We start from the raw sequence: 23,672 nt of genomic DNA, 5'->3' as shown, positions 1-23,672 counted from the left end.
GATCAAGCTCACAGCAAATATTCGGCATCCCCCATGCCATCGTTCCCATTCAACTCACTGAAGGAGCTCACTGATGAGGCTTACTGATGACTGTGAATGATCAAGCATACAGTAATTATTGGGCTTAGTTGTGATGGAGCCTATTGATTAGTGTCAGCCCACTGATAATGAAGTGAAGCAATGAAGCGGCACTGAAGAAGCTAATGAGGTTTACTACTGAAGCCTGCCAATAAAGCGCACTGATGAAGGGTGTACGGTGAAGTTACCCCTAGACGCCGATCTTGGGTCAGTTTGGCATTTTTCCCACAAATGGTTCATGTTAGGATTGGGGGAGGGGAAGCTGATCCTAGATCTGTACCTAGGGGAAACTTCACCTCGAGCCTGATGAAGAGGATGGTAAAGCTTTTAGGATCACTGTTAGCCAGACATAAGCTATTGCACATCTAAAGATAAATGCCAGAAAGGATTCAAGGATTCTAATTCAAGGTGTCAATTGTTCAAACTCAAATAAATACAAATAAATAGATAAATAAATACATGTCTTTAATGATATGGCGTGAGGATGAACATAACAAAATGATGAGAAGCTGGAACCACAGCTGGAACCACAGACACTGACCTTTACTGTTTCCATCGGGACCTCTAAGGATGGTGCACTCTTCAATGCTGCCGAAGGACTCGAAGAGACATCGCACGTCGTCTTCAGACTGCTGCTTGTTGAGCATGCCCACAAAGAGTTTTCTGTCTTCTGAAACAAAGAGGAACTGGTCATGAACAGGTATGTGTGCACGTGTGTGTGAGTGCCTGTGTGAGGTTTGTTTGAGTGTGAGTGGGTCTGTGAATGTGTTCAAGTGTGCATGGATTTGTGTGTGTGTGTGTGTGTGTGTGTAAAGGGGCTGCTCTCCCTGCTGCCTCTTCCTGACAGGCTGTCCTTGCCGAGTCAACAAGACTAATCTCGGCTCTGGCCTTGCACAGGGGGGAATGTTAACAAGTGTGGCCCGGAGATCAGGGGTGGAGGACACACATACACGCACACACACACACACACACACACACACACACACACACACACACACACACACACACACACACACACACACACACACACACACACACACACACACACACACACACACACACACACACACACACACACACACAGAGTGGAGGGAAAAGTACTCCATTATCATACTATTAATACCTGAGTAAAAGTATCTGGTTTTAAATGTATTTAAGTACAGTGGTGGAAAAAGTACTCGATTGTCATGCTTAAGAAAAAGTTAAAAGTAAATGCAATACATCATATTCCTTATATTACATAAACCAGATGGCACAATTGTCTTGTATTTTTATGTACGGACACACACCAAGGCTCAGACATGATTTATAAACACAGTCTTTGTGTTTAGTGAGTCCGTCAGATCAGAGTCAGTAGGGATAACAACGCATTATATTGAGCAGGTTTACATTTATTCTCATGAATCTTGCACTGGCGGAAGAACTAAGCTATTTTTGCTAGATGGGCTAGCTGTAAAGTCAAAATTGCATGTGTTGTAAAAATCAGCTTTTTGGTCTTAATTTAAGGTTAGGGTTAGGCATATGGGTTTAACATTGTGGATAAGGTTAGGGTTAAGGTTAGGGTTATAAAAATCAGATTTATGTATGTGAAATAGTATGTGTATATGTATACCATGTATCTGATTCTGTCTGGACAAAAACAGTATGTGTATATGTATACCATGTATCTGATTCTGTCTGGACAAAAACAGTATGGCATGTCATACTATTTCTGTCCAGACAGCATCAGATACATGGGTTACATTTAGCAAGACAGAGGGGTTCTGTTTTGCTCGCTCGGATGCTTTTTCTGGTGAGATTGTTCCAGCAGAGAGGAAGAGGCGAAGCGAGAGGGCCCACTCTCGCCAAAATCTATCCATGATAAGCGAAATGTGTACAAAAAATAAATACAAATAAATAACACGTCTTTAGATGTGAGGTACTATTACAATGGGGCCATCCACAGAAGCTTTTTACACTTTCAGTCAGCTGAAAGGTTAGATGCAGCAGGTCTCACAAAAACGATAATTGATTGCCTTGAAAAAATATTGTGGGGCATGAGCGGAAATCATTCTAGTGTGTCTGCACAGATTTAAAACAGTGCAAGATTTGCATTTTATGTGCACTGTAATGCACATTGTTTGAATTTGGTTCTTGTCGATGCTGTAAAATCAGTGCCTGAGGCAGTTAACTTTTTTGCTCTCCTGCAGAAGCTGTATAACTTTGTACATTCATCTCAAGTGGCTTGCAGTTCAGAAAGAGCTGTATCCACAGCAGCAGCCCAGGGAACTACAGAGACTTACGGATATAAGATGGGCATGCAGATACATGGCATGCCGTAATCTGAGGTACAGGCTTCCAGCAGTTCTGAGAGTGCACAGGATATCACACTTGAAAATAGTGGTGATAGATCAGTGGAGGCAAGGGGCCTTCTTTCTCAGATAGATTTACATTTCAAAGGGCTTTTGGTTACCTTTGGTAAAGTGCTTGGTGATGCCAAATGTCTTTCTGACATGCTCCAATCAAGCTCTCTTAACCTAGCAAGGGCTATAGGTGCCCTTACAGACACATCACAGGACTACAGAAGTGAGGGTTACTATGGAGAACTATGGAAAGAGGTTGAAGAGATTCCAAAGAGCTATCTTTTATCAGGTGCTTGAGTCTCACAGCTGGGCTGCAACGAGGCATTTTTCAAATAGGAATTGCGAGATAATGCAAGGGGTCCAGTCTCTCAACCCAAAGAGTACAACATTCTTGAATGAGGAGCCTCTTTTTGCCTTTGCTCAGACATTTGAGTCAGATTTAGAGGACCTCAAACATGAGGTTCATCAAACCAAGCGGCTTCTTGATAGGAGAGAGAAAAGTGGAAGGGACAGACCGTCTACTCTCCTTGACTTTGTTGTGTTTCTAGAACCTTATAAAGAGGTCTTCCATGAGCTATTTAAAATGGATTAAAACCCACCTTAGGACAACAATGGTTGATGACAGGTTAAGTCACCTCGGAATCCTCAGTGTTGAGTCAAGGAGGGCACGATCCCTCAACATGGATGAATATGTGAAAATTTTTGCCAGTTCTCACCAGAACCGCAGAATTATGCTGTTTTAAATCTACCTAGGATAATTTGGCACTCAGGCGGTCCCTCTGGTCATGATTAAAACCTGCACTATGTACTAGCTAGTACACTGACATTCTAAAATGATAAATCCAAAGGGTATCATCTCACACAGATTTAATTTGATCTTGATTAGGCCAATTCCAAAAAATGTATTTGCTGTTAGTTAACATAATATATATGAGCATAAATATGATACTGTAAGTTTGTAATATTGATGGGCACCAAAATTATAAAAAATGTTCAAGTCCAATTCTACTTGATACCTGGTATGTCAAATTGCAGTGTGTTTTCTTGTAAATATTTTTTTAAATAAATAAACTATGCAATGTATCTTATCTCCTTGGAGCATAATCTTTATTTTCTGAAAATATTTTGGATGTTCAACACTTATAGACCCAGATTATATATTCATGAAAACAGAGTGAAAACAGAGTGACCCACAAGAGAGAAATTGAGCTGCAGCTCTGAGGTAGAGACACTGACTATTTATAGTATGTTAAAGAATTCTTCCCTTTTGGACCACACTCTCTGCCACACTGAAGAACTCCGGGTTAAGTGAATTATCACTTCTACCTCTAATCAGCAATCATAGGATTCATTCATGCTCCTTAGATGCCAGGTTAGGGTTACACACAAATGTTCTGTCATGGTCTATGGACCCCTGAAGTAGCCATGGCCACCCCCTGGCCACCCCATGTAGAAAACTCTAGTTCCGCCACTGTGTATACAGATCTCTGCACTTGCAAAATTGGGAAGGAAAGTTGACGGGTGCACAGTGCACTGTTCGGATGCTGGCTTCCCTTCCCCTTAAGTAAAATTATGTTTTGCCAAAATTATATGATATTACTCCTGTCTAAAAAAAATCATTATAAATCCTACACCAGAGAGCATGACTTAGTCACAGAGGATCATTAGCTTCTTAAAAAAAATAGCTGAAGATTGTTTCAAATCACAGGTGCATATGCCTATGACTATTTTATTGGTAAGCCTGCAATTTGGGCAGTCTGTGTGGCAATAGGCCTAGCAGATTATTCACTTGCGACTGTCATTGAAAGGCTTCTAAAATATGTGTGAAGATAATGTATCTTGAGTATAATTTAAAATTAAAAAGGGGAGGAGTGTGTGGCAAAGATAAGCATCTCTCCAGAATGCTCTCAGCTGTCTCCCGAAAATTATTGCGCATTCATTGTGTGAATTGTTTGGCCTTTGATTGTTAATTTTTTATAAATTCCCCATTACATATGTCACCAGTAGGCCTAGTAAATGTACCATTAATGCATGTATTAATTACAGTAAAACATTGTTTGCAGAGTTCACAACCGGCTACACTTGTGAGAAACAAGCATTGGATTATTTCATAGCCATCATTTATGAGTTTTGTCAATTTGTTAATTGTCTTTTGTTGGACTGATCCATGTGAGCATGGTTTATCTATTCTGATAACTTTAATAAGGGAGAGCGCGCCTGAGCACCCTTTGGAGGCCTAGGCTGTGCGCAAATGTAGGAGTGCCCACTTGGGATGTCTAATTTCTGATTGTCTTAACTCACCACATCCACCAATAATAAGCTGAGCTTCGCAGTAATACCACAAAGACTGTTTTTTTAAACATCATTGCGAATAATAATAGTTCCTCACAGTCTTTGGGAAATCTTTCCAACACTTTCCCAGCCTCGATAATCACCAGGTCTCCAGTGAACTGAGGGCCCGGAATAGGCTAGTTGATACAATGTTGCAAGTTAGCGAGTGACAGCTTTGGTGAGGATCCAATTGGTTTGGTAGCTTATGTTGCACTTCACTAGCGATAGCTCAAGTCAAGACAGATAGAAAGGGGGGCAGACAAGTGGAGTAGAGAAATTCATGAATTTTCATCATGATATTTTTTACTGTTTTTATTTGTAGGCGTTAGGCCCATGTATTTTACTTAGTTGACGATGTAAGTTATATGCGCTAATTTCTTTGGTTGCCATTGGATCACGGTGTATCAATGTGTCCATATGGCAGAGACTGGTGCTCTAGCATTAGTTGAATTTTATCTTTAAAATTCAGCTTTTTATGATTAACCACTTGACAATGATTTTGAGAAACAAAAACTTTATTAAAATGAAATTAAAATGATCATATAAAAATAATCATAACTGGCACGCAGATCGGTAGAAATGCTAGGATAAATTGTAAGCTTCCCCAAACTTCAAACTCAGGAGCCGACCTATGGTCTTTACTATAACATCCATTAAAACAATTATAGTAGGTCCCTGGGAAAAAAAACGTGCCCGCCTAAAGAAATCACATGCTCCTCCAACTGATTAATTCTGCCGCCGGCCCTGTGAGGATATGCCAGTAAGTGATCACTGTGCAGAGCTGCCTCCAGGGCAAGATTCATGACAATAAATGCCAACCTACAGTACCAGTCAAAAGTTTGGACACACCTACTCAATTCAGGGTTTTTAGTTTTTAGTGACTATGAAATAACACATATGGAATCATGTAGTAACCAAAAAAGTGTTAAACAAATATTCTTTAAACAAATATTCTTCAAAGTAGACATCCTTCGCTTGATGACAGCTTTGCACACTCTTGGCATTCTCTCAAACAGCTTCATGAGGTAGTCACCTGGAATGCATTTCAATTAACTGGTGTGCCTTGTTAAAAGTTCATTTGTGGAATTTCTTTCCTTCTTAATGAGTTTGAGACAATCAGTTGTGTTGTGACAAGGTAGGGGTGCTATACAGAAGATAACCCTATTTGGTAAAAGAGCAAGTCCATATTATGGAAAGAACAGCTCAAACATACAAATAGAAATGATAGTTCATCATTACTTTAAGACATGGTCAGTCAATCTGGAAAATGTCAAGAACTTTGAAAGTTTCTTTAAGTGCAGTCGCAAAAACCATCAAGTGCTTTGATGAAACTGGTTCTCATGAGGACCGCAAAAAGAAAGGAAGACCCAGAGTTACCTCTGCTGCAGAGGATAAGTTCATTAGAGTTAACTGCACCTCAGATTAAAGCCCAAATAAATGCTGTTCAGGGGAGACTGCGTGAATCAAGCCTTCATGGTCGAATTGCTGCAAATAAACCATACCAATGAGAATAGACTTGCTTGGGCCAAGAAACACGACCAATGGACATTAGACCAGTGGAAATCTGCCCTTTGGTCTGATGAATCCAAATGTGAGATTTTTGGTTCCAACCACCATCCCTTTGTCAGACGCAGAGTAGGTGAATGGATGATCTCCGCGTGTGTGGTTCCCACCATGAAGCATGTAGGAGGATGTGTGATGGTGTGGGGGTGCTTTGCTGGTGACATTGTCAGTGATTTATTGAGAATTCAAGGCACACTTAACCAGCATGGCTACCACAGCATTCTCCAGCAATACGCCATCCCGTCTGGTTTTCGCTTTGTGGGACAATCATTTGTTTTTCAAGAGGACAGTGACCCAAACACACCTCCAGGCTGTGTAAAGGCTATTTGACCAAGAACGAGAGTGCTGGAGTGCTGCATCAGATGACCTGGCCTCCACAATCACCTGACCTCAACCCAATTGAGATGGTTTGGGATGAGTTGGACCACAGAGGAAAGGATCAGTAGCCAACTTGTGCTCAGCATATGTGGGAACTCCTTCAAGACTGTTCGAAAAGCATTCCAGGTGAAGCTGATTGAGAAAGTGCCAAGAGTGTGCAAAACTGTCGTCAAGGCAAAGGATGGCTACTTTGAAGAATTTCAAATATAAAATATATTTTGATTTGTTTAACATTTCTTTGGTAACTAGATGATTCCATATGTGTTATTTAATTATGTAATGCCTTAACTATTATTCTACAATGTAGAAAATTGTAAAAAATAACAAAAAACCCATGAATGAGTAGGTGTGTCCAAACTTTTGACTGGTACTGTAGGTTGGCAAATTCCCACACATGTAGGTAGTGAATTTGACCATATTGCTGTCCTGTCTGATCCTTCGAAATGTAAGAAGTACTTTTAGTTCAGGGAAAATGAATGGGAGTAAAAAGTACATATTTTTTTAGGAATGTAGTGGCGTAAAAGTTGCACACACACACACAAACTCCTTAAAGGCCGAAGCCTTCACAGTTCTCATGGGATGGCACCATTAATTCTCACTTCTCTCTTCGGGAAACAACTTGTAACACAACAAACAGAAATATTCAGCTGGAAATTAAATTAATAGGAACCAATGTATGATGAGAGTTTCACTTTAGGGCCAGTTTCCCTGACACAGATGAACCCAACTCCTGGATTAAAAACAACTCTCAATGGAGAATCTCCATTTAAAGAATGTATTAGTCCAGGACTAGACTTAATCTGTGCTCAGGAAACCGGTCACTAATGTAACACCACCATTTAAATAAGGGCTTCATTCACTACATTGTCCTAAACTGAGAGGCCTGTGTTCCCAGGTCTGAATCAGTTCCTGGTTAGTGGGGAAGAATGAAAACTAGCAGTGGGAGCAAGGACTGGATTTGAGAATGAGGCACTAAGAGAAACAGGGGGGTGTGTAGAGGTAGAGGAAAGGGAGGTGGAGAGGGAGAGGAAGAGCAAGGGAGAGAGGTGGGAAACAAGAGGGATGGAGAGAGGTAAAGGAAGAGAGAGGGAGAGAAGTAAGAATCCTTCTCCAGCTCATCCACTGATTGTTTCTCTCTTGTCTCCCCAGCTCCATCAATCACAGTTAGAGGACCAGAATAAACAGGGAGGAAGTCATGCAATCCCTCAGTAACTCTCTCTCTTTCTCCCTCGCTCTCCTCATTTGCTCTACCTCTTTATCTCTCTTTCTAAAAATGGTTCCCTCACACTCTATTTTTCTCTCTTCTTCTCCCACTCTCCTCTCCTCCGCCATTCTCTATTTTTCTCTCTCTCTCATACAACAATGTTTATTCATGTTATGTTGCAGGCAGAAATATGTTACAGTATGAAACAAAAACAAAAATTCTCGCTGCACTGGAAGAATGTTATCTTGAACTGGTTAATCAGTGGCCCATGTGTGTGTGTACCGTATGTGTTTGTGTGTGAGTCCTTTTAAGAAAATGAAAGTTACTGAGATAATGATTGACTTTTAAAAGGCCATAGTTGACTGACCCCTTCACTCTCTCTAGCTGATGCTATTCAAAACTCTCAAACTTGTGTATGATTAATTCACAACTAAATATGTTATGCATGAAAAAAAAAGAATAAGACAAACATCTAAAGAGGAGAGGAGCTATAGGAGGAGGACAGGCTCATTGTAATGTCTGAAACGGAATAGAGTCAAGCATGTGATTTACATATGTTTAATGTGTTTGATACTGTTCCTTTTATTCCATTCCAGCCATTACAATGAGTCCATCCTCCTATAGCTCCTCCCACCAGCCTCCTCTGATTTGCGTGTGTGCTTGTCTAGGCCAGAGAGGGGTAATGGTGCCAGTGATGTGGGACGGTCGGCAACTATGTTTAAAGAAGTGGAGCACTACCTCCTCGACTCTCGCTGTCCGCAGGCTTCACCTGGATAGGCCTGTTCATCTGGAGAGGGAGAGAGAGAGAGATTGAGAATAGAGAGGGTAGGAGGGTAAGAGAAAGAAAGAAAGTAAGGAAGAGAAGACAGAGACAAGAGAGAGAGAGAGAGAGAGAGAGAGAGAGAGAGAGAGAGAGAGGGAGATGTTAGGATTGCTTACCTAAAAAGAAGATAAAGCTGCACACCATTTCCTAAATGTCATTGACAGCGTTGGCAAATAAGTAACAATACTTGTAAATATGTTTTGAGATGTAATTGTGTAGGTTGGGAGAGAAGGACAACCTTTGAGATTTGATAGTACAGGTTCAGTAATTTAGAGAGAGGGATGAAGGATGGAAAGAGAAAGGGAGAGGATGTGTGCAAGCTCTGTTCAAGTACATTGCAGTTCACCCAGGCCTCATTACAGAGACCTGTACATTTGAATAATTCTGACTAGGTCTAACTTTCTGCCTGTCTGCTTGTCTCTCTGTCCATCTAATCTAGACACCCAGTTCTCATATAAGGCCTTGTCACCCTTTTCCATTCCTCTTTCCATTCCCCCTACACTCCTCCTTTGCACTTCTAATTTCATTCCTCCTTTACACTCTTACTTTTCACCCCTCATTTCCTTCCTCCTTTACAGTCATCCTTCCATTCCTCCACTGCCTGTCTGTCAATTCTGGCTGCTTTCCCACTGCTCTCCGGCTCAGTAATACATGCAAGCCACAAAATGCTCGCTGCCAATCAATTTTTAATAATGCCAATCGCCACACTGCCAGGAGGGAAGGGGAGAGAGAGGGGGAGGGAAGAGGGGAGTAATAGAGAGAGGGGAGAGAGGAAGTGAGGGAGGGAGAGGGAAGCAGAGAAGGGGGGGAGTGAGAGCAAGAAGGAGAGGGAGACTGGGGAGAGCTTGAACGATGTGCCACATAGGGGAAAGAAGTGTGTGTGTGTGTGTGTGTGTGTGTGTGTGCGTGTTATCAGGTAGTGTATGAAAGGATGCATGCTTCATGGTTCTGCAATTCTTCCACTTTGTTGCATTTACAATGTACAGACTAACCAAAACACTGCTGAGTGCTACACCTTAATGAATGAAATCAGTGGTTAGTGGACTAGGCAGCACTCTGGATGAGATGGAGCTCAATAAAGCCATGTTTTGCTCTAAAGTAAACGACCAGTAAACTACTAGAGGCTGACAATATTAGGGGAACACTTTGGTATATTACTGTCTTTTTACCATCTCTTCCTCAGTGTAAAAGGTCCAGGTCTGCTAAATCTCCCAATGCACTATAACACTCCTTCTTTTAAGGCCCAGTCCCCCATTCTCCCTCCTCATTCATCACCAGTAAATGTTTTTAATGTGTTTTGATGCATTATTTATATCACTCTGGCTGCTGATATTGAGAGAGATAGAGAGTGAAAGAGAGAGATAGAGAGTGAAAGAGAGAGGGAGGTGTGGAGAGAGGGCTATTGGGAAAGGGTGGTGGAGAGACAAAGACAACGAGAGAGAGAGAGCAAATAGAGAAAAAGGGCTAGGAGTGACAGAGAAATAAGTGGGACTAACAGAAGTCACAGCTAGATGGTAGCATTGAGCAACATTATGCATCAAGCACAACAGCCTACAACTCTCTACCTCCCCACTATACACTTCCCTGAGACAGAAAATACTATCTCCACCTCAAATTCACACAAAGGAGCACCATTAAATGCACCCACATTCACACGCATGTACAAACATACACTCAGGCACTCATACACATTTGCACATCCACCCACGGTATCTTAGTGAGAAACAGACTTTGTACTGTTTTCTTGTGAGTTGAGAATTCTATGCTTCAATCACACACACACACACACACACACACACACACACACACACACACACACACACCAACAACACCTTGCCCGGGAACATTCTCGTCCTCCTGCTACACACACAGAGCTCAGCCCATTGTTGCTCCAGTGCTGCAGCAGCTCTGTTAGTTTGGCCTTGCAGAACACATGAGATTACAGTCAGTCCGCTGGTGTTGCGCACACACACACACAGACACTTCTCTCCCTCTTTCCCCTATGTGGCACATCGTTCCAGCTCTCCCCAGTCTCCCTCTCCTCTCACACAAACACACACACGTTCAATGTAACATCGATAGGTTAAGGCTACATGATACTCGGATTTTGCTACAACCTAACCAAGAAATTAAAGTTTATAACATAGGCGCGCGCACAGGTTGAAAGACAAATAGGAGTAATCAAGGTGACAGACACATTCAATACCGCCTTGTACACTCTTACCTGCATCTAGCTGATATCGGGTGTAAACATTAGTCTAAAACAAAAGTTTATATTGGATAAATTCAGAGTGGTCCCTCCTTGTTCCATTTGCTTCCGTTTAAGAAATGTTTTGCAACAGAATCGGTGGAATGAATACATCCGTGATCACCGCACAGGCACATACTGCATCATTACTTTGCTTCTCGTATATTTGCGCTCTCCTCCTCTCACTTTTTCCCCTTTGCTGTCTATGACCAGGTGCAAAAATCTCTCTAAGCCAAACCACTACACAACCTACATCCCTGTGACCATATTAAAGTTAGTCAACAAACTAGAACTAACGCGTTAGTACCTATAATGCAATCCATGTGTACAATCACGCAGTACAGTGTACAGAAAGCAGTTTAGCAGTCTCACCGGAGTGCCCCCGATGGCAATAAATTAATAAAACCGAAAGCTTACCTTGACTTGAAAAGGATGCCGTGTTGGATAGCCTTAGTCAGCTAACATAAAAAGCATTCCTCTCTGGTTTAGTCAGGCTGTTGAGTAGGCTAAATTAGCTGCATTAGCTTAAAGTAAGTGAAAGGTAAACTAAGAAAAAAAAATGAAATACAGCTAGCTCTCTCAGCTGCTTGTCCTTAATGTTTTGAAGAAAATAATTTGTTCAAAATATTTCAACTATTGTCTTTCTCGCGCTTTGAGTCAACTACTCAGCATACTTAGCATACTTTATGCACTACAGTGTAAGCTAGCTGTAGCTTGTGCTTTCAGTAATAGATTCATTCACTGACACTTTGATTGGATGGACAAGATGTTAGTTCACAAAGCAAGAGCTCTGATAGGTTGGAGGACGTCCTCCGGAAGTCGTCATAATAACTTTGTAAGTCTTTGGAAGGGGGTGAGAACCATGAGCCTCCCAGGTTTTGTATTGAAGTCAATGTTCCAGAGGAGGACGGAAAATAGCTGTCCTCTGGCTACACCATGGTGCTAGCCTAGAGGGGGCTGTTGAAGCCTCAGTAGACATTAAAATAAAATAATATGTTATTGGTCACATACACGTTTTTGGCAGATGTTATTTCAACGAAATGCTTGTGTTCCTAGCTCCAACAGTGCAGTAGTATCTAACAATTCACAACAATACTCAAATCTAAAAGTAAAAGAATGGAATTAAGAAATATATAAATATTAGGACGAGCAATGTCAGAGTGGCATTGACCACAATAAGGTAGAATAGAATACAGTAAATACATATAGAATACAGTAAATACATACATAAGCAGTATGTAAACATTACTAAAGTGACTAGTGTTCCATTATTAAAGTGGCCAGTGATTCCATGTCTATGTACATAGGGCAGCAGCCTCTAAGGTGTAGGGTTGAGTAACCGGGTGGTAGCCTGTTAGTGATGGCTATTTAACAGTCAGATTGACTGTTGAACAGGCTGTGGCTCAGGTGGTTGATGTACTTATTGATCTTTTTGGCCTTCCTGTGACATCGGGTGCTGTAGGTGTCCTACAGGGCAGTCAGTGTGCTCCCGGAGATGTGTTGGGCATACCGCACCAACCTTTGGAGAGCCCTGCGGTTGCAGGCGGTGCAGTTGCAGTACCAGGCGGTGATACAGCCCGACAGGAAGCTCTCAATTGTGCATCTGTAAAAGTTTGTGAGGGTCTTAGGGGCCAAGCCAAATGTCTTCAGCCTCCTGAGGTTGAAGAGGTGCTGTTGCGCCGTCTTCACCACACTGTCTGTATGGTTGGACCATTTCAGATTGTCAGTGATGTTTACGCCGATGAACACGTTATCCACTGCGGTCTCGTCGATGTGGATAGGGGCGTGCTCCCTCTGCTGTTTCACGATCAGCATCCATGATCAGAATTCCTTGCAAACCAGTGTTTTTTAATCAGGTATTTAGTATAGTTTTATCTAAAAATGTTAACTTTTTTAATATTTCACTTTTTTATTTTTTTTATTCACTGAGTAGGATGGTCCTCCCCTTCCTTTTCTGAGGAGCCTCCACTGACACACAGACAACTGTGTTTTAATCATAGCAATAAGATAAAAGTGAATCACATTGAGGAGAAAGTCTAACACTGGAGGAGAGGTCATTTCCTCAACAAAATGAGAGAGCACTGCTTGAAATTCTTAGTGAGAATGAGACTTGCTTTACTTTCATATTCCTTCCTCAGATAGTAGCAGTAGTCTTTTATTACAGTCTTCAATGTAACTGGTGTTTACTTAGAAATTGCATAATGTTATGACATTACTATTACCAATAACTACCATTTGATGCTTTAACATAACATACAATTGTATTGGCCATCAAAACAAATGTGTATTTTTGCTCTGTTTAATTCCAAACCTCACAGATACCACACACACTGTGGTGGCAATTTACCAATTGAATTGACTAAGAAATAAATAAAAACAGCCAGAAAGTATCAATTGTTACTGTTGTTTTCTAACTACTATCTGTGCCAGGATTGTAAAGTAAAGTGTTAACAATTCTCCCTTCCTCTCACACCCCTCCTCACTATAGTAAGACAGGACAAGTCCTTTTCTTTCACATCTCATACATATGGGAGAGGAGAGAACAATTCTTCAAGACCTAGTTGTTTGGCCATGTATTGAGTAGAAAGTCAGTCACATGGGAGGAAGCAAAACAAATGCTAAATAAAAAACCATCAAGATGAATTGGCACAATCTGTGCTTCTCTTGGCTCCTGCAGCCAGTCGGCTACTCTAACTGTGATATGGTCAGACGCTGCATCACTGATAAGAAGCCGTGCTGTTCAGGGTACACACACACACACACACACACACACACTTTATAATTAAGATTTTTAGCATTCGGTTTTCCGTCCGATCAATTAAAAAAGGCTCAGTGCTGTCAAAACCTTATTTTCCTGTGTTTTATATATATTTCTACAGGTTGGAATAATACTGTGAAGTTGTGCAAATGATGATAATGCCCTTTCAGTGAAAGAGCTGTTTGAAAAGACCACCTAAAATTCCAGGCTGTTATGGTGGGATGGAGTTTTGACCTGCCTGTTGACATCACCATGTGGTAAATTTGTTAACAGACCAATAAGAAAGAGTTTCAAAACCTCTCTGCCAATAACAGCTAGTTTACAGTTTTCCTCAGACAGTCCTAGCTAAATTATTATCTTTGCTAAGAAGCTATTTAGTTTCTTTTTGACTATTTTAATTGAAAACAATCACAGTAAGTTACATAATTGTTATCGATAAATTATTTGATGTTGAGATATAAACATCTGCATTGTATGTTTACATTATTTAGAGTTCACAGCCTGCAATCCTTAACAATTCATTTCCTTGACAGTCCTTCCCTCTTTCTAGAATACATTCATCTTAAAAGGACTCACATGAAATAATACTGGGTGTCAAGGCACAAGCAGTTTCAAATGCTGGGCAGAAAAAAAGACTGGGAAAATCTCAAGCAATCACGTCTTCTGTGGCTGATTTCTCTTTGTCTCCATCAGCTATGTGTTCAGCAGGCTACAGACTAGTCTTCACTCCTCTTCCCACATCCTTTCTTTCAACTGTTTCACACCAATCTATCTCTATCTCTGTTTATGTCTTCTCTCTTTCTTTTCAAGTTACAGTTTGTCGATAGTTTAAGCAACTAGAGACCATTTACAGGGGACCATCCAAATAAATATACATACAAAATATACATTTTTTTAAATATACAGTACATTTGCCTTTAATTTTGTCTGTCTGACAAAAAAATGCATCAGAGTTTGTGACAACAGCAGTTCATTTAGCCTTCAAACACATTTGAAATGCAACCAGTATCATATTACAGTTAGATAATAATAGAACGTACAGATGTGTTGTTTGTTGAGAATAACTCTGCAACACACATGGATTGCTCTTATGCAAGCTGTTGATATCTCGTATGTAATACATGATCTGATGAAACACAGGCACATGAACACACACACTGATCGCTATATAATTAGACATACAGTATGCAGGCAATCAACAGCCTCTGACGTTGACATGGTGATTATAGGAGACACTATAAAAAGCGAGGGTCTATATAAGAAAGGCAGAAAGTGGTGGAGAGGGAGAAGAAGAAGAGGGAGAAGGAGAAGTAGGATGAGGGGGAGGAGGCGAGGAGAAGAAGGAGAGGGAAGAGGCGAGGAGAAGAAGGAGAGGGGGGAGGCGAGGACAAGAAGGAGAGGGAGGAGGCGAGGAGAAGGAGGGGGAGGAGGCGAGGAGAAGGAGGGGGAGGAGGCGAGGAGAAGAAGGAGAGGGAGGAGAAGAAGGAGAAGAAGGAGAGGGAGGAGGAGAAGAGAAGAAGGAGAGGGAGGAGGAGAAGGAAGGAGAGGGAGGAGGAGAAGGAAGGAGAGGGAGGAGGAGAAGGAGGAGAGGGAGAAGGAGAAGGAGGAGAGGGAGGAGGAGAAGGAGGAGAGGGAGAGGGAGGAGGAGAGAGAGGGGGAGGACAGGGAGATGAGGGGGTGAGGAGGAGAAGGAGAGCGGGAGGAAGGAGGAGAGGCGTCGGGAGGATAAGGAGAGGGAGGAAGAGAAGATGAGGAAGGAGAAGGAGAGGGAGAGAAGGCGAGAGAGGAGAAGAAGGAGAGGGAGGATGAGAGGGAGAGGTAGGAGGAGAGGAAGGAGGACAGGGAGGAGAGGAAGAGGGAGGAGAAGAAGGAGAGGGAGTAAGAAGGGAGAAGGAGGAGAAGAGGGAGGAAGAAAGGGAGGAGGGAGAGATCGAGGAGAGGGAGGAGGAGGAGGAGGAGGAGAGGGAGGAGAAGAGGGAGGAGAAGAGGGAGGGGGAGAAGAAGGAGGGAGAAGGAGAGCAGACAGAGAATAAGACAGAAGGGAAATTGGTGGGCAAAAGGTTAAGGGCAAAAAGAGGTGTTTATGTGCACGTGTGCCTGTGTGTGAGAGAGAAAGAGAGGGTGTTGAGTATTTCCAGAGCCTCTTTCTAAACCCACTGCAACAGAATGCATAGGCTTTGCAGCGTAGATTAGGTGACACGAGAAAGCCATAAATTCTCCTTTCTTTCCCCAGAAGTGGACATAAATCAAGCTACAGCAGCAGCAGCGTGCCATCACTGGATTTGCTTTTACTTATCTAATGAATAAGAAATGAAAAACAAGTTCAAAAGCTGTCAGATTTGGAACTTGGCAAAATCTCTCTTCCTCCCTCCCTCTCTTTTTCCTCTGTCTAGTGGTCACTGAGGTAGAGAGAGTGGGCTTTAGTTAATTTGGGTATTTCTGTATTGTGTTGTCATCCAAAGCATTCCCTGCACACACACACACAAACACTTCACATTTTCTCAGTCTCTCGCTCTCTCTCACACACACACAAGCACATACACATCCTCTCTCTTTCTCTCCTGTCTCCTCTCTGTGGTAGTGTGAGGAGCAGTACAAGGGCATGGTGACTGACAGTCCAGTACCACACCCTCCATTCGCTCACTCTAACATCCAGAGACAGAGAGACAACTGTGTGTCGGGGTTGTAGTGTGTGGGCGGCAGGAAGCCTAGAGGTTTAGAGCGTTGGGCCAGTAACCGAAAGGTCAGTGGTTCAAAGCCGAATAGGTGAAAAATCGGTTTATGTGCCCTTGAGCAAGGCACTTAACCCTAATTGTTCCTGTAAAAGTCACTCTGGATAAGAGAGTCTGCTAAATGATCAACAGTTAAAGATATGTAATAGCAAAACAGGTTTTTGGAATCCTGGATGCCGAGTTATTCACCACAATCCCTGGGTAATGCCTGTTAACAGTTCCATTAGAATTATCAATGCGCATCCACTGTCCCACAGGCAATTTATAAACTTAATCTACCAATAAGGTGCCATCCATGTCAAGAATGACAGAGTAACGCCTGCAAGAGTTATGTAATATTCAACCTCCATCTCTCTCTTAACTCCCTGACCCTGGACCATCGGCACCTCGGGAGAGTGGGGGGATGCATAGTTCTATAATTTAGACTGACTTATCTTTCTCTCCCTCTCCGCCTCCTTCTCTCTCCCTATCCCCCCCCCCCTTCCTCCAGTCCTGGAGACAGAATGCTGAAGTGTTACTTTCAGAAAGGGAGGGCAGATCTGAGGCCTAGGACCGTAGGGACAATTTACGGCTGTAAGTCATCTCTATAGCAGGGAACTTCCTTCTCTCTGGCTGGAGTAAACACAATTATGCATGGATACACACATGCACACAGTCATGATTAAGTGCGTGCACACACGCAACAGTATGCAACAAAGAGATCAGACACACATGATAATACACTTCTCAAACTCCTCACTAAAACCAAGCATCCTGAGACATACACAAACACCTGCACACAGACAACCCAGACACAGACTCATGACTGCTCTCACCCTTCTCTCTCCCTGGCTGATTTAATACAGAACATGGAGGAGGAGGGGAGTGTCATACTGACAAATCTGCCTGTAATGCTTTGACTAAGAAACAACAGTGATTCTTTCAGTAAGCCATCACCACCCGCTCAAACTTCAGAGGATAACTATAGGTGAGAAATTTCCCTCTCCCACACATCAAACACTCTCATTACCATAATACTTTTGCAATTGAATCACTGTAATTTAGTCTGTGTTGAAAGCAACTCACAGAGACTCTCTTTAAGTGTGGAACTTTGTTGTTCCCTTAGAAAAGGTCCTCCACCCTTGGAAAGTGTCAAGGACAGACAAGTGCATCTGTCAATCACACTTCTCTATCTCTCATCTGCTCTTTTTCCACTTCCCACATTCCTGCCTTTATTCAATTCCACCGCTTCAGCTATTCACCCCTCTAACAACAGGGCTCCTTAATGAGCAGCACACCACTGTCTTCTCAGTCCCACATAAGAATGATTAGAATCATTTTAAAACTTCAATCATTCCAAATGCAATACCTGGGACAGAGAATGAGAAAGAAAAGAGACAGAGGAGGACGCTGGCACTGCTGAAATTAAACCGGCGGCTCCTAATTTGCCCTTTGAACAAAGCTGAAATATGTCTGTCCCCCCCGAGGTAGGATGTAACGTTAGCAGGCCCACCACCACTTCCCTCCCTGCATCTTAATTTACTAAATTGACTTGGACTTAGTTTGTGGACACCTTCGGAGGACGTGGCGAGGCCAGCCAAAGAAAGGAAACGAAAGGGAGAAAATTATCTTAGTGTGTGTCCAAAATAGCACCCTATTCTCTATATATTGCACTACGTTTTACCAAGGCTCATAGGACCCTTAAATTGCATCCGTCAATATCTCTACAACGTCTAGCATGTCTACAGAAGGAGGGAACGTTATCAGAACGCAAATCTCCAGGATTGGTCCGGTCCGGTGCATTTATAATGAACCCTGGGAAAAGTCAAGGGTCAAACCTTCTCTCACTCTGATGTATACTACTAATTCCAATATGTTAGACATTCTTGCATTCCCTTAACTGAACTATCGACTTACTTCCATTGTAAATGCTAACAAATACATAGAAAAGTCAGATAAACATTATTTTCTGCTCAAGGTGGTTATACTGTAAGACTTGAGAAAATATAACTAAATAATCACAATCTCCTCCATTGTTTGGTACCCCGTGTGAGAATTACTTACATTTGACATAATTTTAATCAATTGGAGGTGTACTTGGGGATGCATTTCAAGGCCTAACTTCAAACTCAGTGCCTATTTGCTTGACATCATGAATGAATCAAAAGAAAAAATAGAAGAAAGAGCTCAGGAAAAAAAATGTTGACCTCCACAAGTCTGGTTCATCCTTGGGAGCAATTTCCAAATGCCTGAAGGTACTACGTTCATCTGTACAAACAATAGTACGCAAGTATAAACACCATGGGACCACGCAGCCGTCAAACCGCTCAGGAAGGAGACGCGTTCTGTCGCCTAGAGATGAAGGTACTTTAGTGCGAAAAGGGCAAATCAATCCCAGAAGAACAGCAAAGGACCTTGTGAGGATGCTGGAGGAAACAGGTACAAATGTATCTATATCCACAGTAAAACGAGTCCTTTATCGACATAACCTGAAAGGCCCCTCAGCAAGGAAGAAGCCACTGTTCCAAAACTGCCATAAAAAAGCCAGACTACGTTTTGCAACTGCACATGGGGACAAAGATCGTACTTTTTGGAGAAATGTCCTCTGGTCTGATGAAACAAAAATAGAACTGTTTGGCCATAATGACCAGTGTAATGTTTGGAGGAAAAAGGGGGAGGCTTGCAAGCCGAAGAACACCATCCCAACCGTGAAGCACGAGGGTAGCAGCATCATGTTGTGGGGGTGTGATTTGCTGCAGGAGGGACTGGTGCTCTTCAAAAATAGATGGCATCATGAGGAATAAAAATTATGTGGATATATTGAAGCAACATCTCAAGACATCAGTCAGGAAGTTAAAGCTTGGTTGGAAATGAGTCTTCCAAATGGACAATGACCCCAAGCATAATTCCAAAGTTGTGGCAAAATGGCTTAAGGACAACAAAGTCAAGGTATTGCAGCGGCCATCACAAAGCACTCACCTCAATCCTATAGAAAATTTGTGGGCAGAACTGAAAAAGCGTGTGCGAGCAAGGAGGCCTACAAACCTGACTCAGTTACACCAGCTCTGTCAGGAGGAATGGGCCAAATTTCACCCAACTTATTGTGGGAAGCTTGTGGAAGGCTACTCAAAATGTTTGAAGTTAAACAATTTAAAGGCAATGCAACCAAATACTAATTGAGTGTATGTAAACTTCTGACCCACTGGGAATTGTGTGCCCCCTTCCAAACCCTCTTTTTACGCTGCTGCTACTCTGTTTATCATATATGCATAGTCACATTAACTATACATTCATGTACATACCACCTCAATTAGGCCGACCAACATTGGCTAACCGGTCTATCTGCATTGTGTCCCGCCACCCACCACCCACCAACCCCTCTTTTACGCTACTGCCACTCTCTGTTCATCATATATGCATAGTCACTTTAACCATATCTACATGTACATACTACCTCAATCAGCCTGACTAACCGGTGTCTGTATGTAGCCTCGCTACTTTTATAGCCTCGCTACTGTATATAGCCTGTATTTTTACTGTTGTTTTATGTCTTTACCTACCTATTACTCACCTAATTCCTTTTTTGCACTATTGGTTAGAGCCTGTAAGTAGGCATTTCACTGTAAGGTTGAATTCAGCGCATGTAACAAATAGACTTTGATTTGAATATGATGAAAGAAATAAAATTTGAAATAAATAATTCTCTACTATTATTCTGACATTTCACATTCTTAAAAGAAAGTGGTGATCCTAACTGACCTAAAACAGGGAATTTTTTACCAGGATTAAATGTCAGGAATTGTGAAAAACTGAGTTTAAATGTATTTGGCTAAGGTGTATGTAAACTTCCGACTTCAACTGTACATAGCTGGTGCCCAGTGTGAGGATTACTTAGATTTGTGTGTATTAGGTAGTTGTTGTGGAATTGTTAGATTACATGTTAGATATTCATATCAAATCAAATTTTATTTGTCACATGGTTAGCAGATGTTAATACGAGAGTAGCGAAATGCTTGTGCTTCTAGTTCCGACAATGCAGTAATAACCAACAAGTAATCTAGCTAACAATTCCAAAACTACTACCTTATAGACACAAGTGTAAGGGGATAAAGAATATGTACATAAAGATATATGAATGAGTGATGGTACAGAGCGGCATAGGCAAGATACAGTAGATGGTATTGAGTGCAGTATATACATATGAGATGAATATGTAAACAAAGTGGCATAGTTAAAGTGGCTAGTGATACATGTATTACATAAAGATGCAGTAGATGATATAGAGTACAGTATATACGTATACATATGAGATGGATAATGTAGGGTATGTAAACATTATATTAGGTAGCATTGTTTAAAGTGGCTAGTGATATATTTTACATCATTTCCCATCAATTCCCATTATTAAAGTGGCTGGAGTTGAGTCAGTGTGTTGGCAGCAGCCACTCAATGTTAGTGGTGGCTGTTTAACAGTCTGATGGCCTTGAGATAGAAGCTGTTTTTCAGTCTCTCGGTCCCAGCTTTGATGCACCTGTACTGACCTCACCTTCTGGATGATAGCGGGGTGAACAGGCAGTGGCTCGGGTGGTTGTTGTCCTTGATGATCTTTATGGCCTTCCTGTGACATCGGGTGGTGTAGGTGTCCTGGAGGGCAGGTAGTTTTCCCCCGGTGATGCGTTGTGCAGACCTCACTACCCTCTGGAGAGCCTTACGGTTGTGGGCGGAGCAGTTGCCGTACCAGGCGGTGATACAGCCCGACAGGATGCTCTCGATTGTGCATCTGTAGAAGTTTGTGAGCGCTTTTGGTGACAAGCCAAATTTCTTCAACCTCCTGAGGTTGAGGAGGCGCTGCTGCGCCTTCTTCACGATGCTGTCTGTGTGGGTGGACCAATTCAGTTTGTCTGTGATGTGTACGCCGAGGAACTTAAAACTTACTACCCTCTCCACTACTGTTCCATCGATGTGGATAGGGGGGTGTTCCCTCTGCTGTTTCCTGAAGTCCACAATCATCTCCTTAGTTTTGTTGACGTTGAGTGTGAGGTTATTTTCCTGACACCACACTCCGAGGGCCCTCACCTCCTCCCTGTAGGCCGTCTCGTCGTTGTTGGTAATCAAGCCTACCACTGTTGTGTCGTCCGCAAACTTGATGATTGAGTTGGAGGCGTGCGTGGCCACGCAGTCGTGGGTGAACAGGGAGTACAGGAGAGGGCTCAGAACGCACCCTTGTGGGGCCCCAGTGTTGAGGATCAGCGGGGTGGAGATGTTATTGCCTACCCTCACCACCTGGGGGCGGCCCGTCAGGAAGTCCAGTACCCAGTTGCACAGGGCGGGGTCGAGACCCAGGGTCTCGAGCTTGATGACGAGCTTGGAGGGCACTATGGTGTTAAATGCCGAGCTGTAGTCGATGAACAGCATTCTCACATAGGTATTCCTCTTGTCTAGATGGGTTAGGGCAGTGTGCAGTGTGGTTGAGATTGCATCGTCTGTGGATATTGCTGCCCGGTCAGAACTAGAAGCACAAGCATTTCGCTACACTTGCAATAACATCTGCTAACCATGTGTATGTAACCAATGCGATTTGAGTTGATTTGACTTACATAGCTGGTGCCCAGTGTGAGGATTACTTACATAGCTGATACCCAGTGTGAGGATTACTTACATAGCTGATGCCCAGTGTGAGGATTACTTACATAGCTGTAAGTAATCAGTGTGAGTGTCAGGATTACTTACATAGCTGATACCCAGTGTGAGGATTACTTATATAGCTGATGCCCAGTGTGAGGATTACTTACATAGCTGATGCCTAGTGTGAGGATTACTTACATAGCTGATGCCCAGTGTAAGGATTACTTACATAGCTGATGCCTAGTGTGAGGATTACTTACATAGCTGATGCCCAGTGTGAGGATTACTTACATAGCTGATGCCCAGTGTGAGGATTACTTACATAGCTGATGCCCAGTGTGAGGATTACTTACACAGCTGATGTCCAGTGTGAAGATTCTCTATTGTAAGGTGCTTTAGGAGGACGTAGTATAACTTCTCCTTGAATAATAACGCATTGTCTGCATACCAAATGACACACCTTTACCGTGTGTAACAGTATAGCTCCCGTCCCTCTCCTCGCCCCGAACCAGGGATCCTCTGCACACATCAACAACAGCCACCCTCGAAGCATCATTACCCATCACGCCACAAAAGCCATGGCCATTGCAGAGCAAGGGGAACCACTACTTCAAGGTCTCAGAGAGTGACATCACCGATTGAAACGCTGTTAGCGCGCACCACTGCTAACTAGCTAGCCATTTCACATCGGTTACACGTACACTATTTTTGTCAAAAGAGGTGCACTATATGGACCAAAGTGCCATTTGGGAACCAGACTTAATCTCAGTATTTGGCATACATTTTTGTTGAGCAACTGTTACTGTTTCATACTCTATGAATAACTTAAATCAGTTATAAAAGGTAGTTGTATTTATTTTCAGGCATTGTATTATTCTTATGACTAACAGTAGGTTACAAGTCAGGTTCTTTAAATTATGTGCATCCATCTTTGTTGCTATATACAGTATCTAACCTAACCATGTATAGGGAATATGGTGCCATTATGGACATATTCCCAATCTCTTCATCCTGGTAGAGAAGAAGCCTTTGATGGCCCATGGGACTGGCCTGTCAGACTCAGAGAATGTCCTGCTGGGGCTGCTTTTCAGATGGGTTTTTCCAGCTCTCTCCCTGGGGGTCCAGCACACGACTTACCCAGTGAAACAAAAATCAATGGCTTAATGATCCAAAATGGGTAATAGAATGAAAAGAGAAGCCCTAAAACAACAACATGTATTTTGACAGGGGCCACACTGTCCCGGGCCACAGTGTGTGGGTGATGGTTGTGTGGGACTGTGTTAAGTGTATGTGGGAGAGAGTGTGAGTTCACCCTGGCTTAGTGGCGCAAAACATATTGATTTATCGATTGCCTGTTTCACCCACAAGCCTCTCTCTCTCTTGCTCTCTAGCCGTGCCCGCTGTACAGGCTCATGGGACTTGAGACTGTAGTGGGGATTGGGAAGGCAAGGCAAGGCAAGGGAACGCTGGGGAAGGGAAGCCGGGGGATGTGAAGGCGGTGGAAGATGAGGGAATGTCCATCTCCCAGTTGACTCACAGGCCTTTTAACCAAGGCCCCTAGATTTATGAACTTGGCCAAAATCTTGACCTATCTGCAAGGTGAGATTTATA

The 23,672-nt window shown here is 42.6% G+C and overlaps 1 protein-coding gene across 4 annotated transcripts in view; it reads right to left on the bottom strand.

The window, feature by feature from the left end:
* LOC109891254 (CUGBP Elav-like family member 4) overlaps positions 1 to 23,672 on the bottom strand; it is a 109,993-nt gene that overhangs the window by 14,320 nt on the left and 72,001 nt on the right. For all 4 annotated transcript variants that reach the window (XM_031825400.1, XM_031825401.1, XM_031825402.1 and 1 more), the window contains exons 3-4: positions 8,635 to 8,683; positions 620 to 748 (exon numbers count right to left, since the gene is read on the bottom strand). In XM_031825400.1, coding sequence (XP_031681260.1) covers positions 620 to 748; positions 8,635 to 8,683 — 178 coding nt within the window. The remainder of the gene's footprint in view (positions 1 to 619; positions 749 to 8,634; positions 8,684 to 23,672) is intronic.

This window comes from Oncorhynchus kisutch, linkage group LG5, assembly GCF_002021735.2.
Source record: "Oncorhynchus kisutch isolate 150728-3 linkage group LG5, Okis_V2, whole genome shotgun sequence".
NCBI classification, from domain to species: Eukaryota; Metazoa; Chordata; class Actinopteri; order Salmoniformes; family Salmonidae; genus Oncorhynchus; species Oncorhynchus kisutch.
Note: the sequence above shows the minus strand (reverse complement) of the source record. Positions and strands in the feature narration are given on the sequence as shown.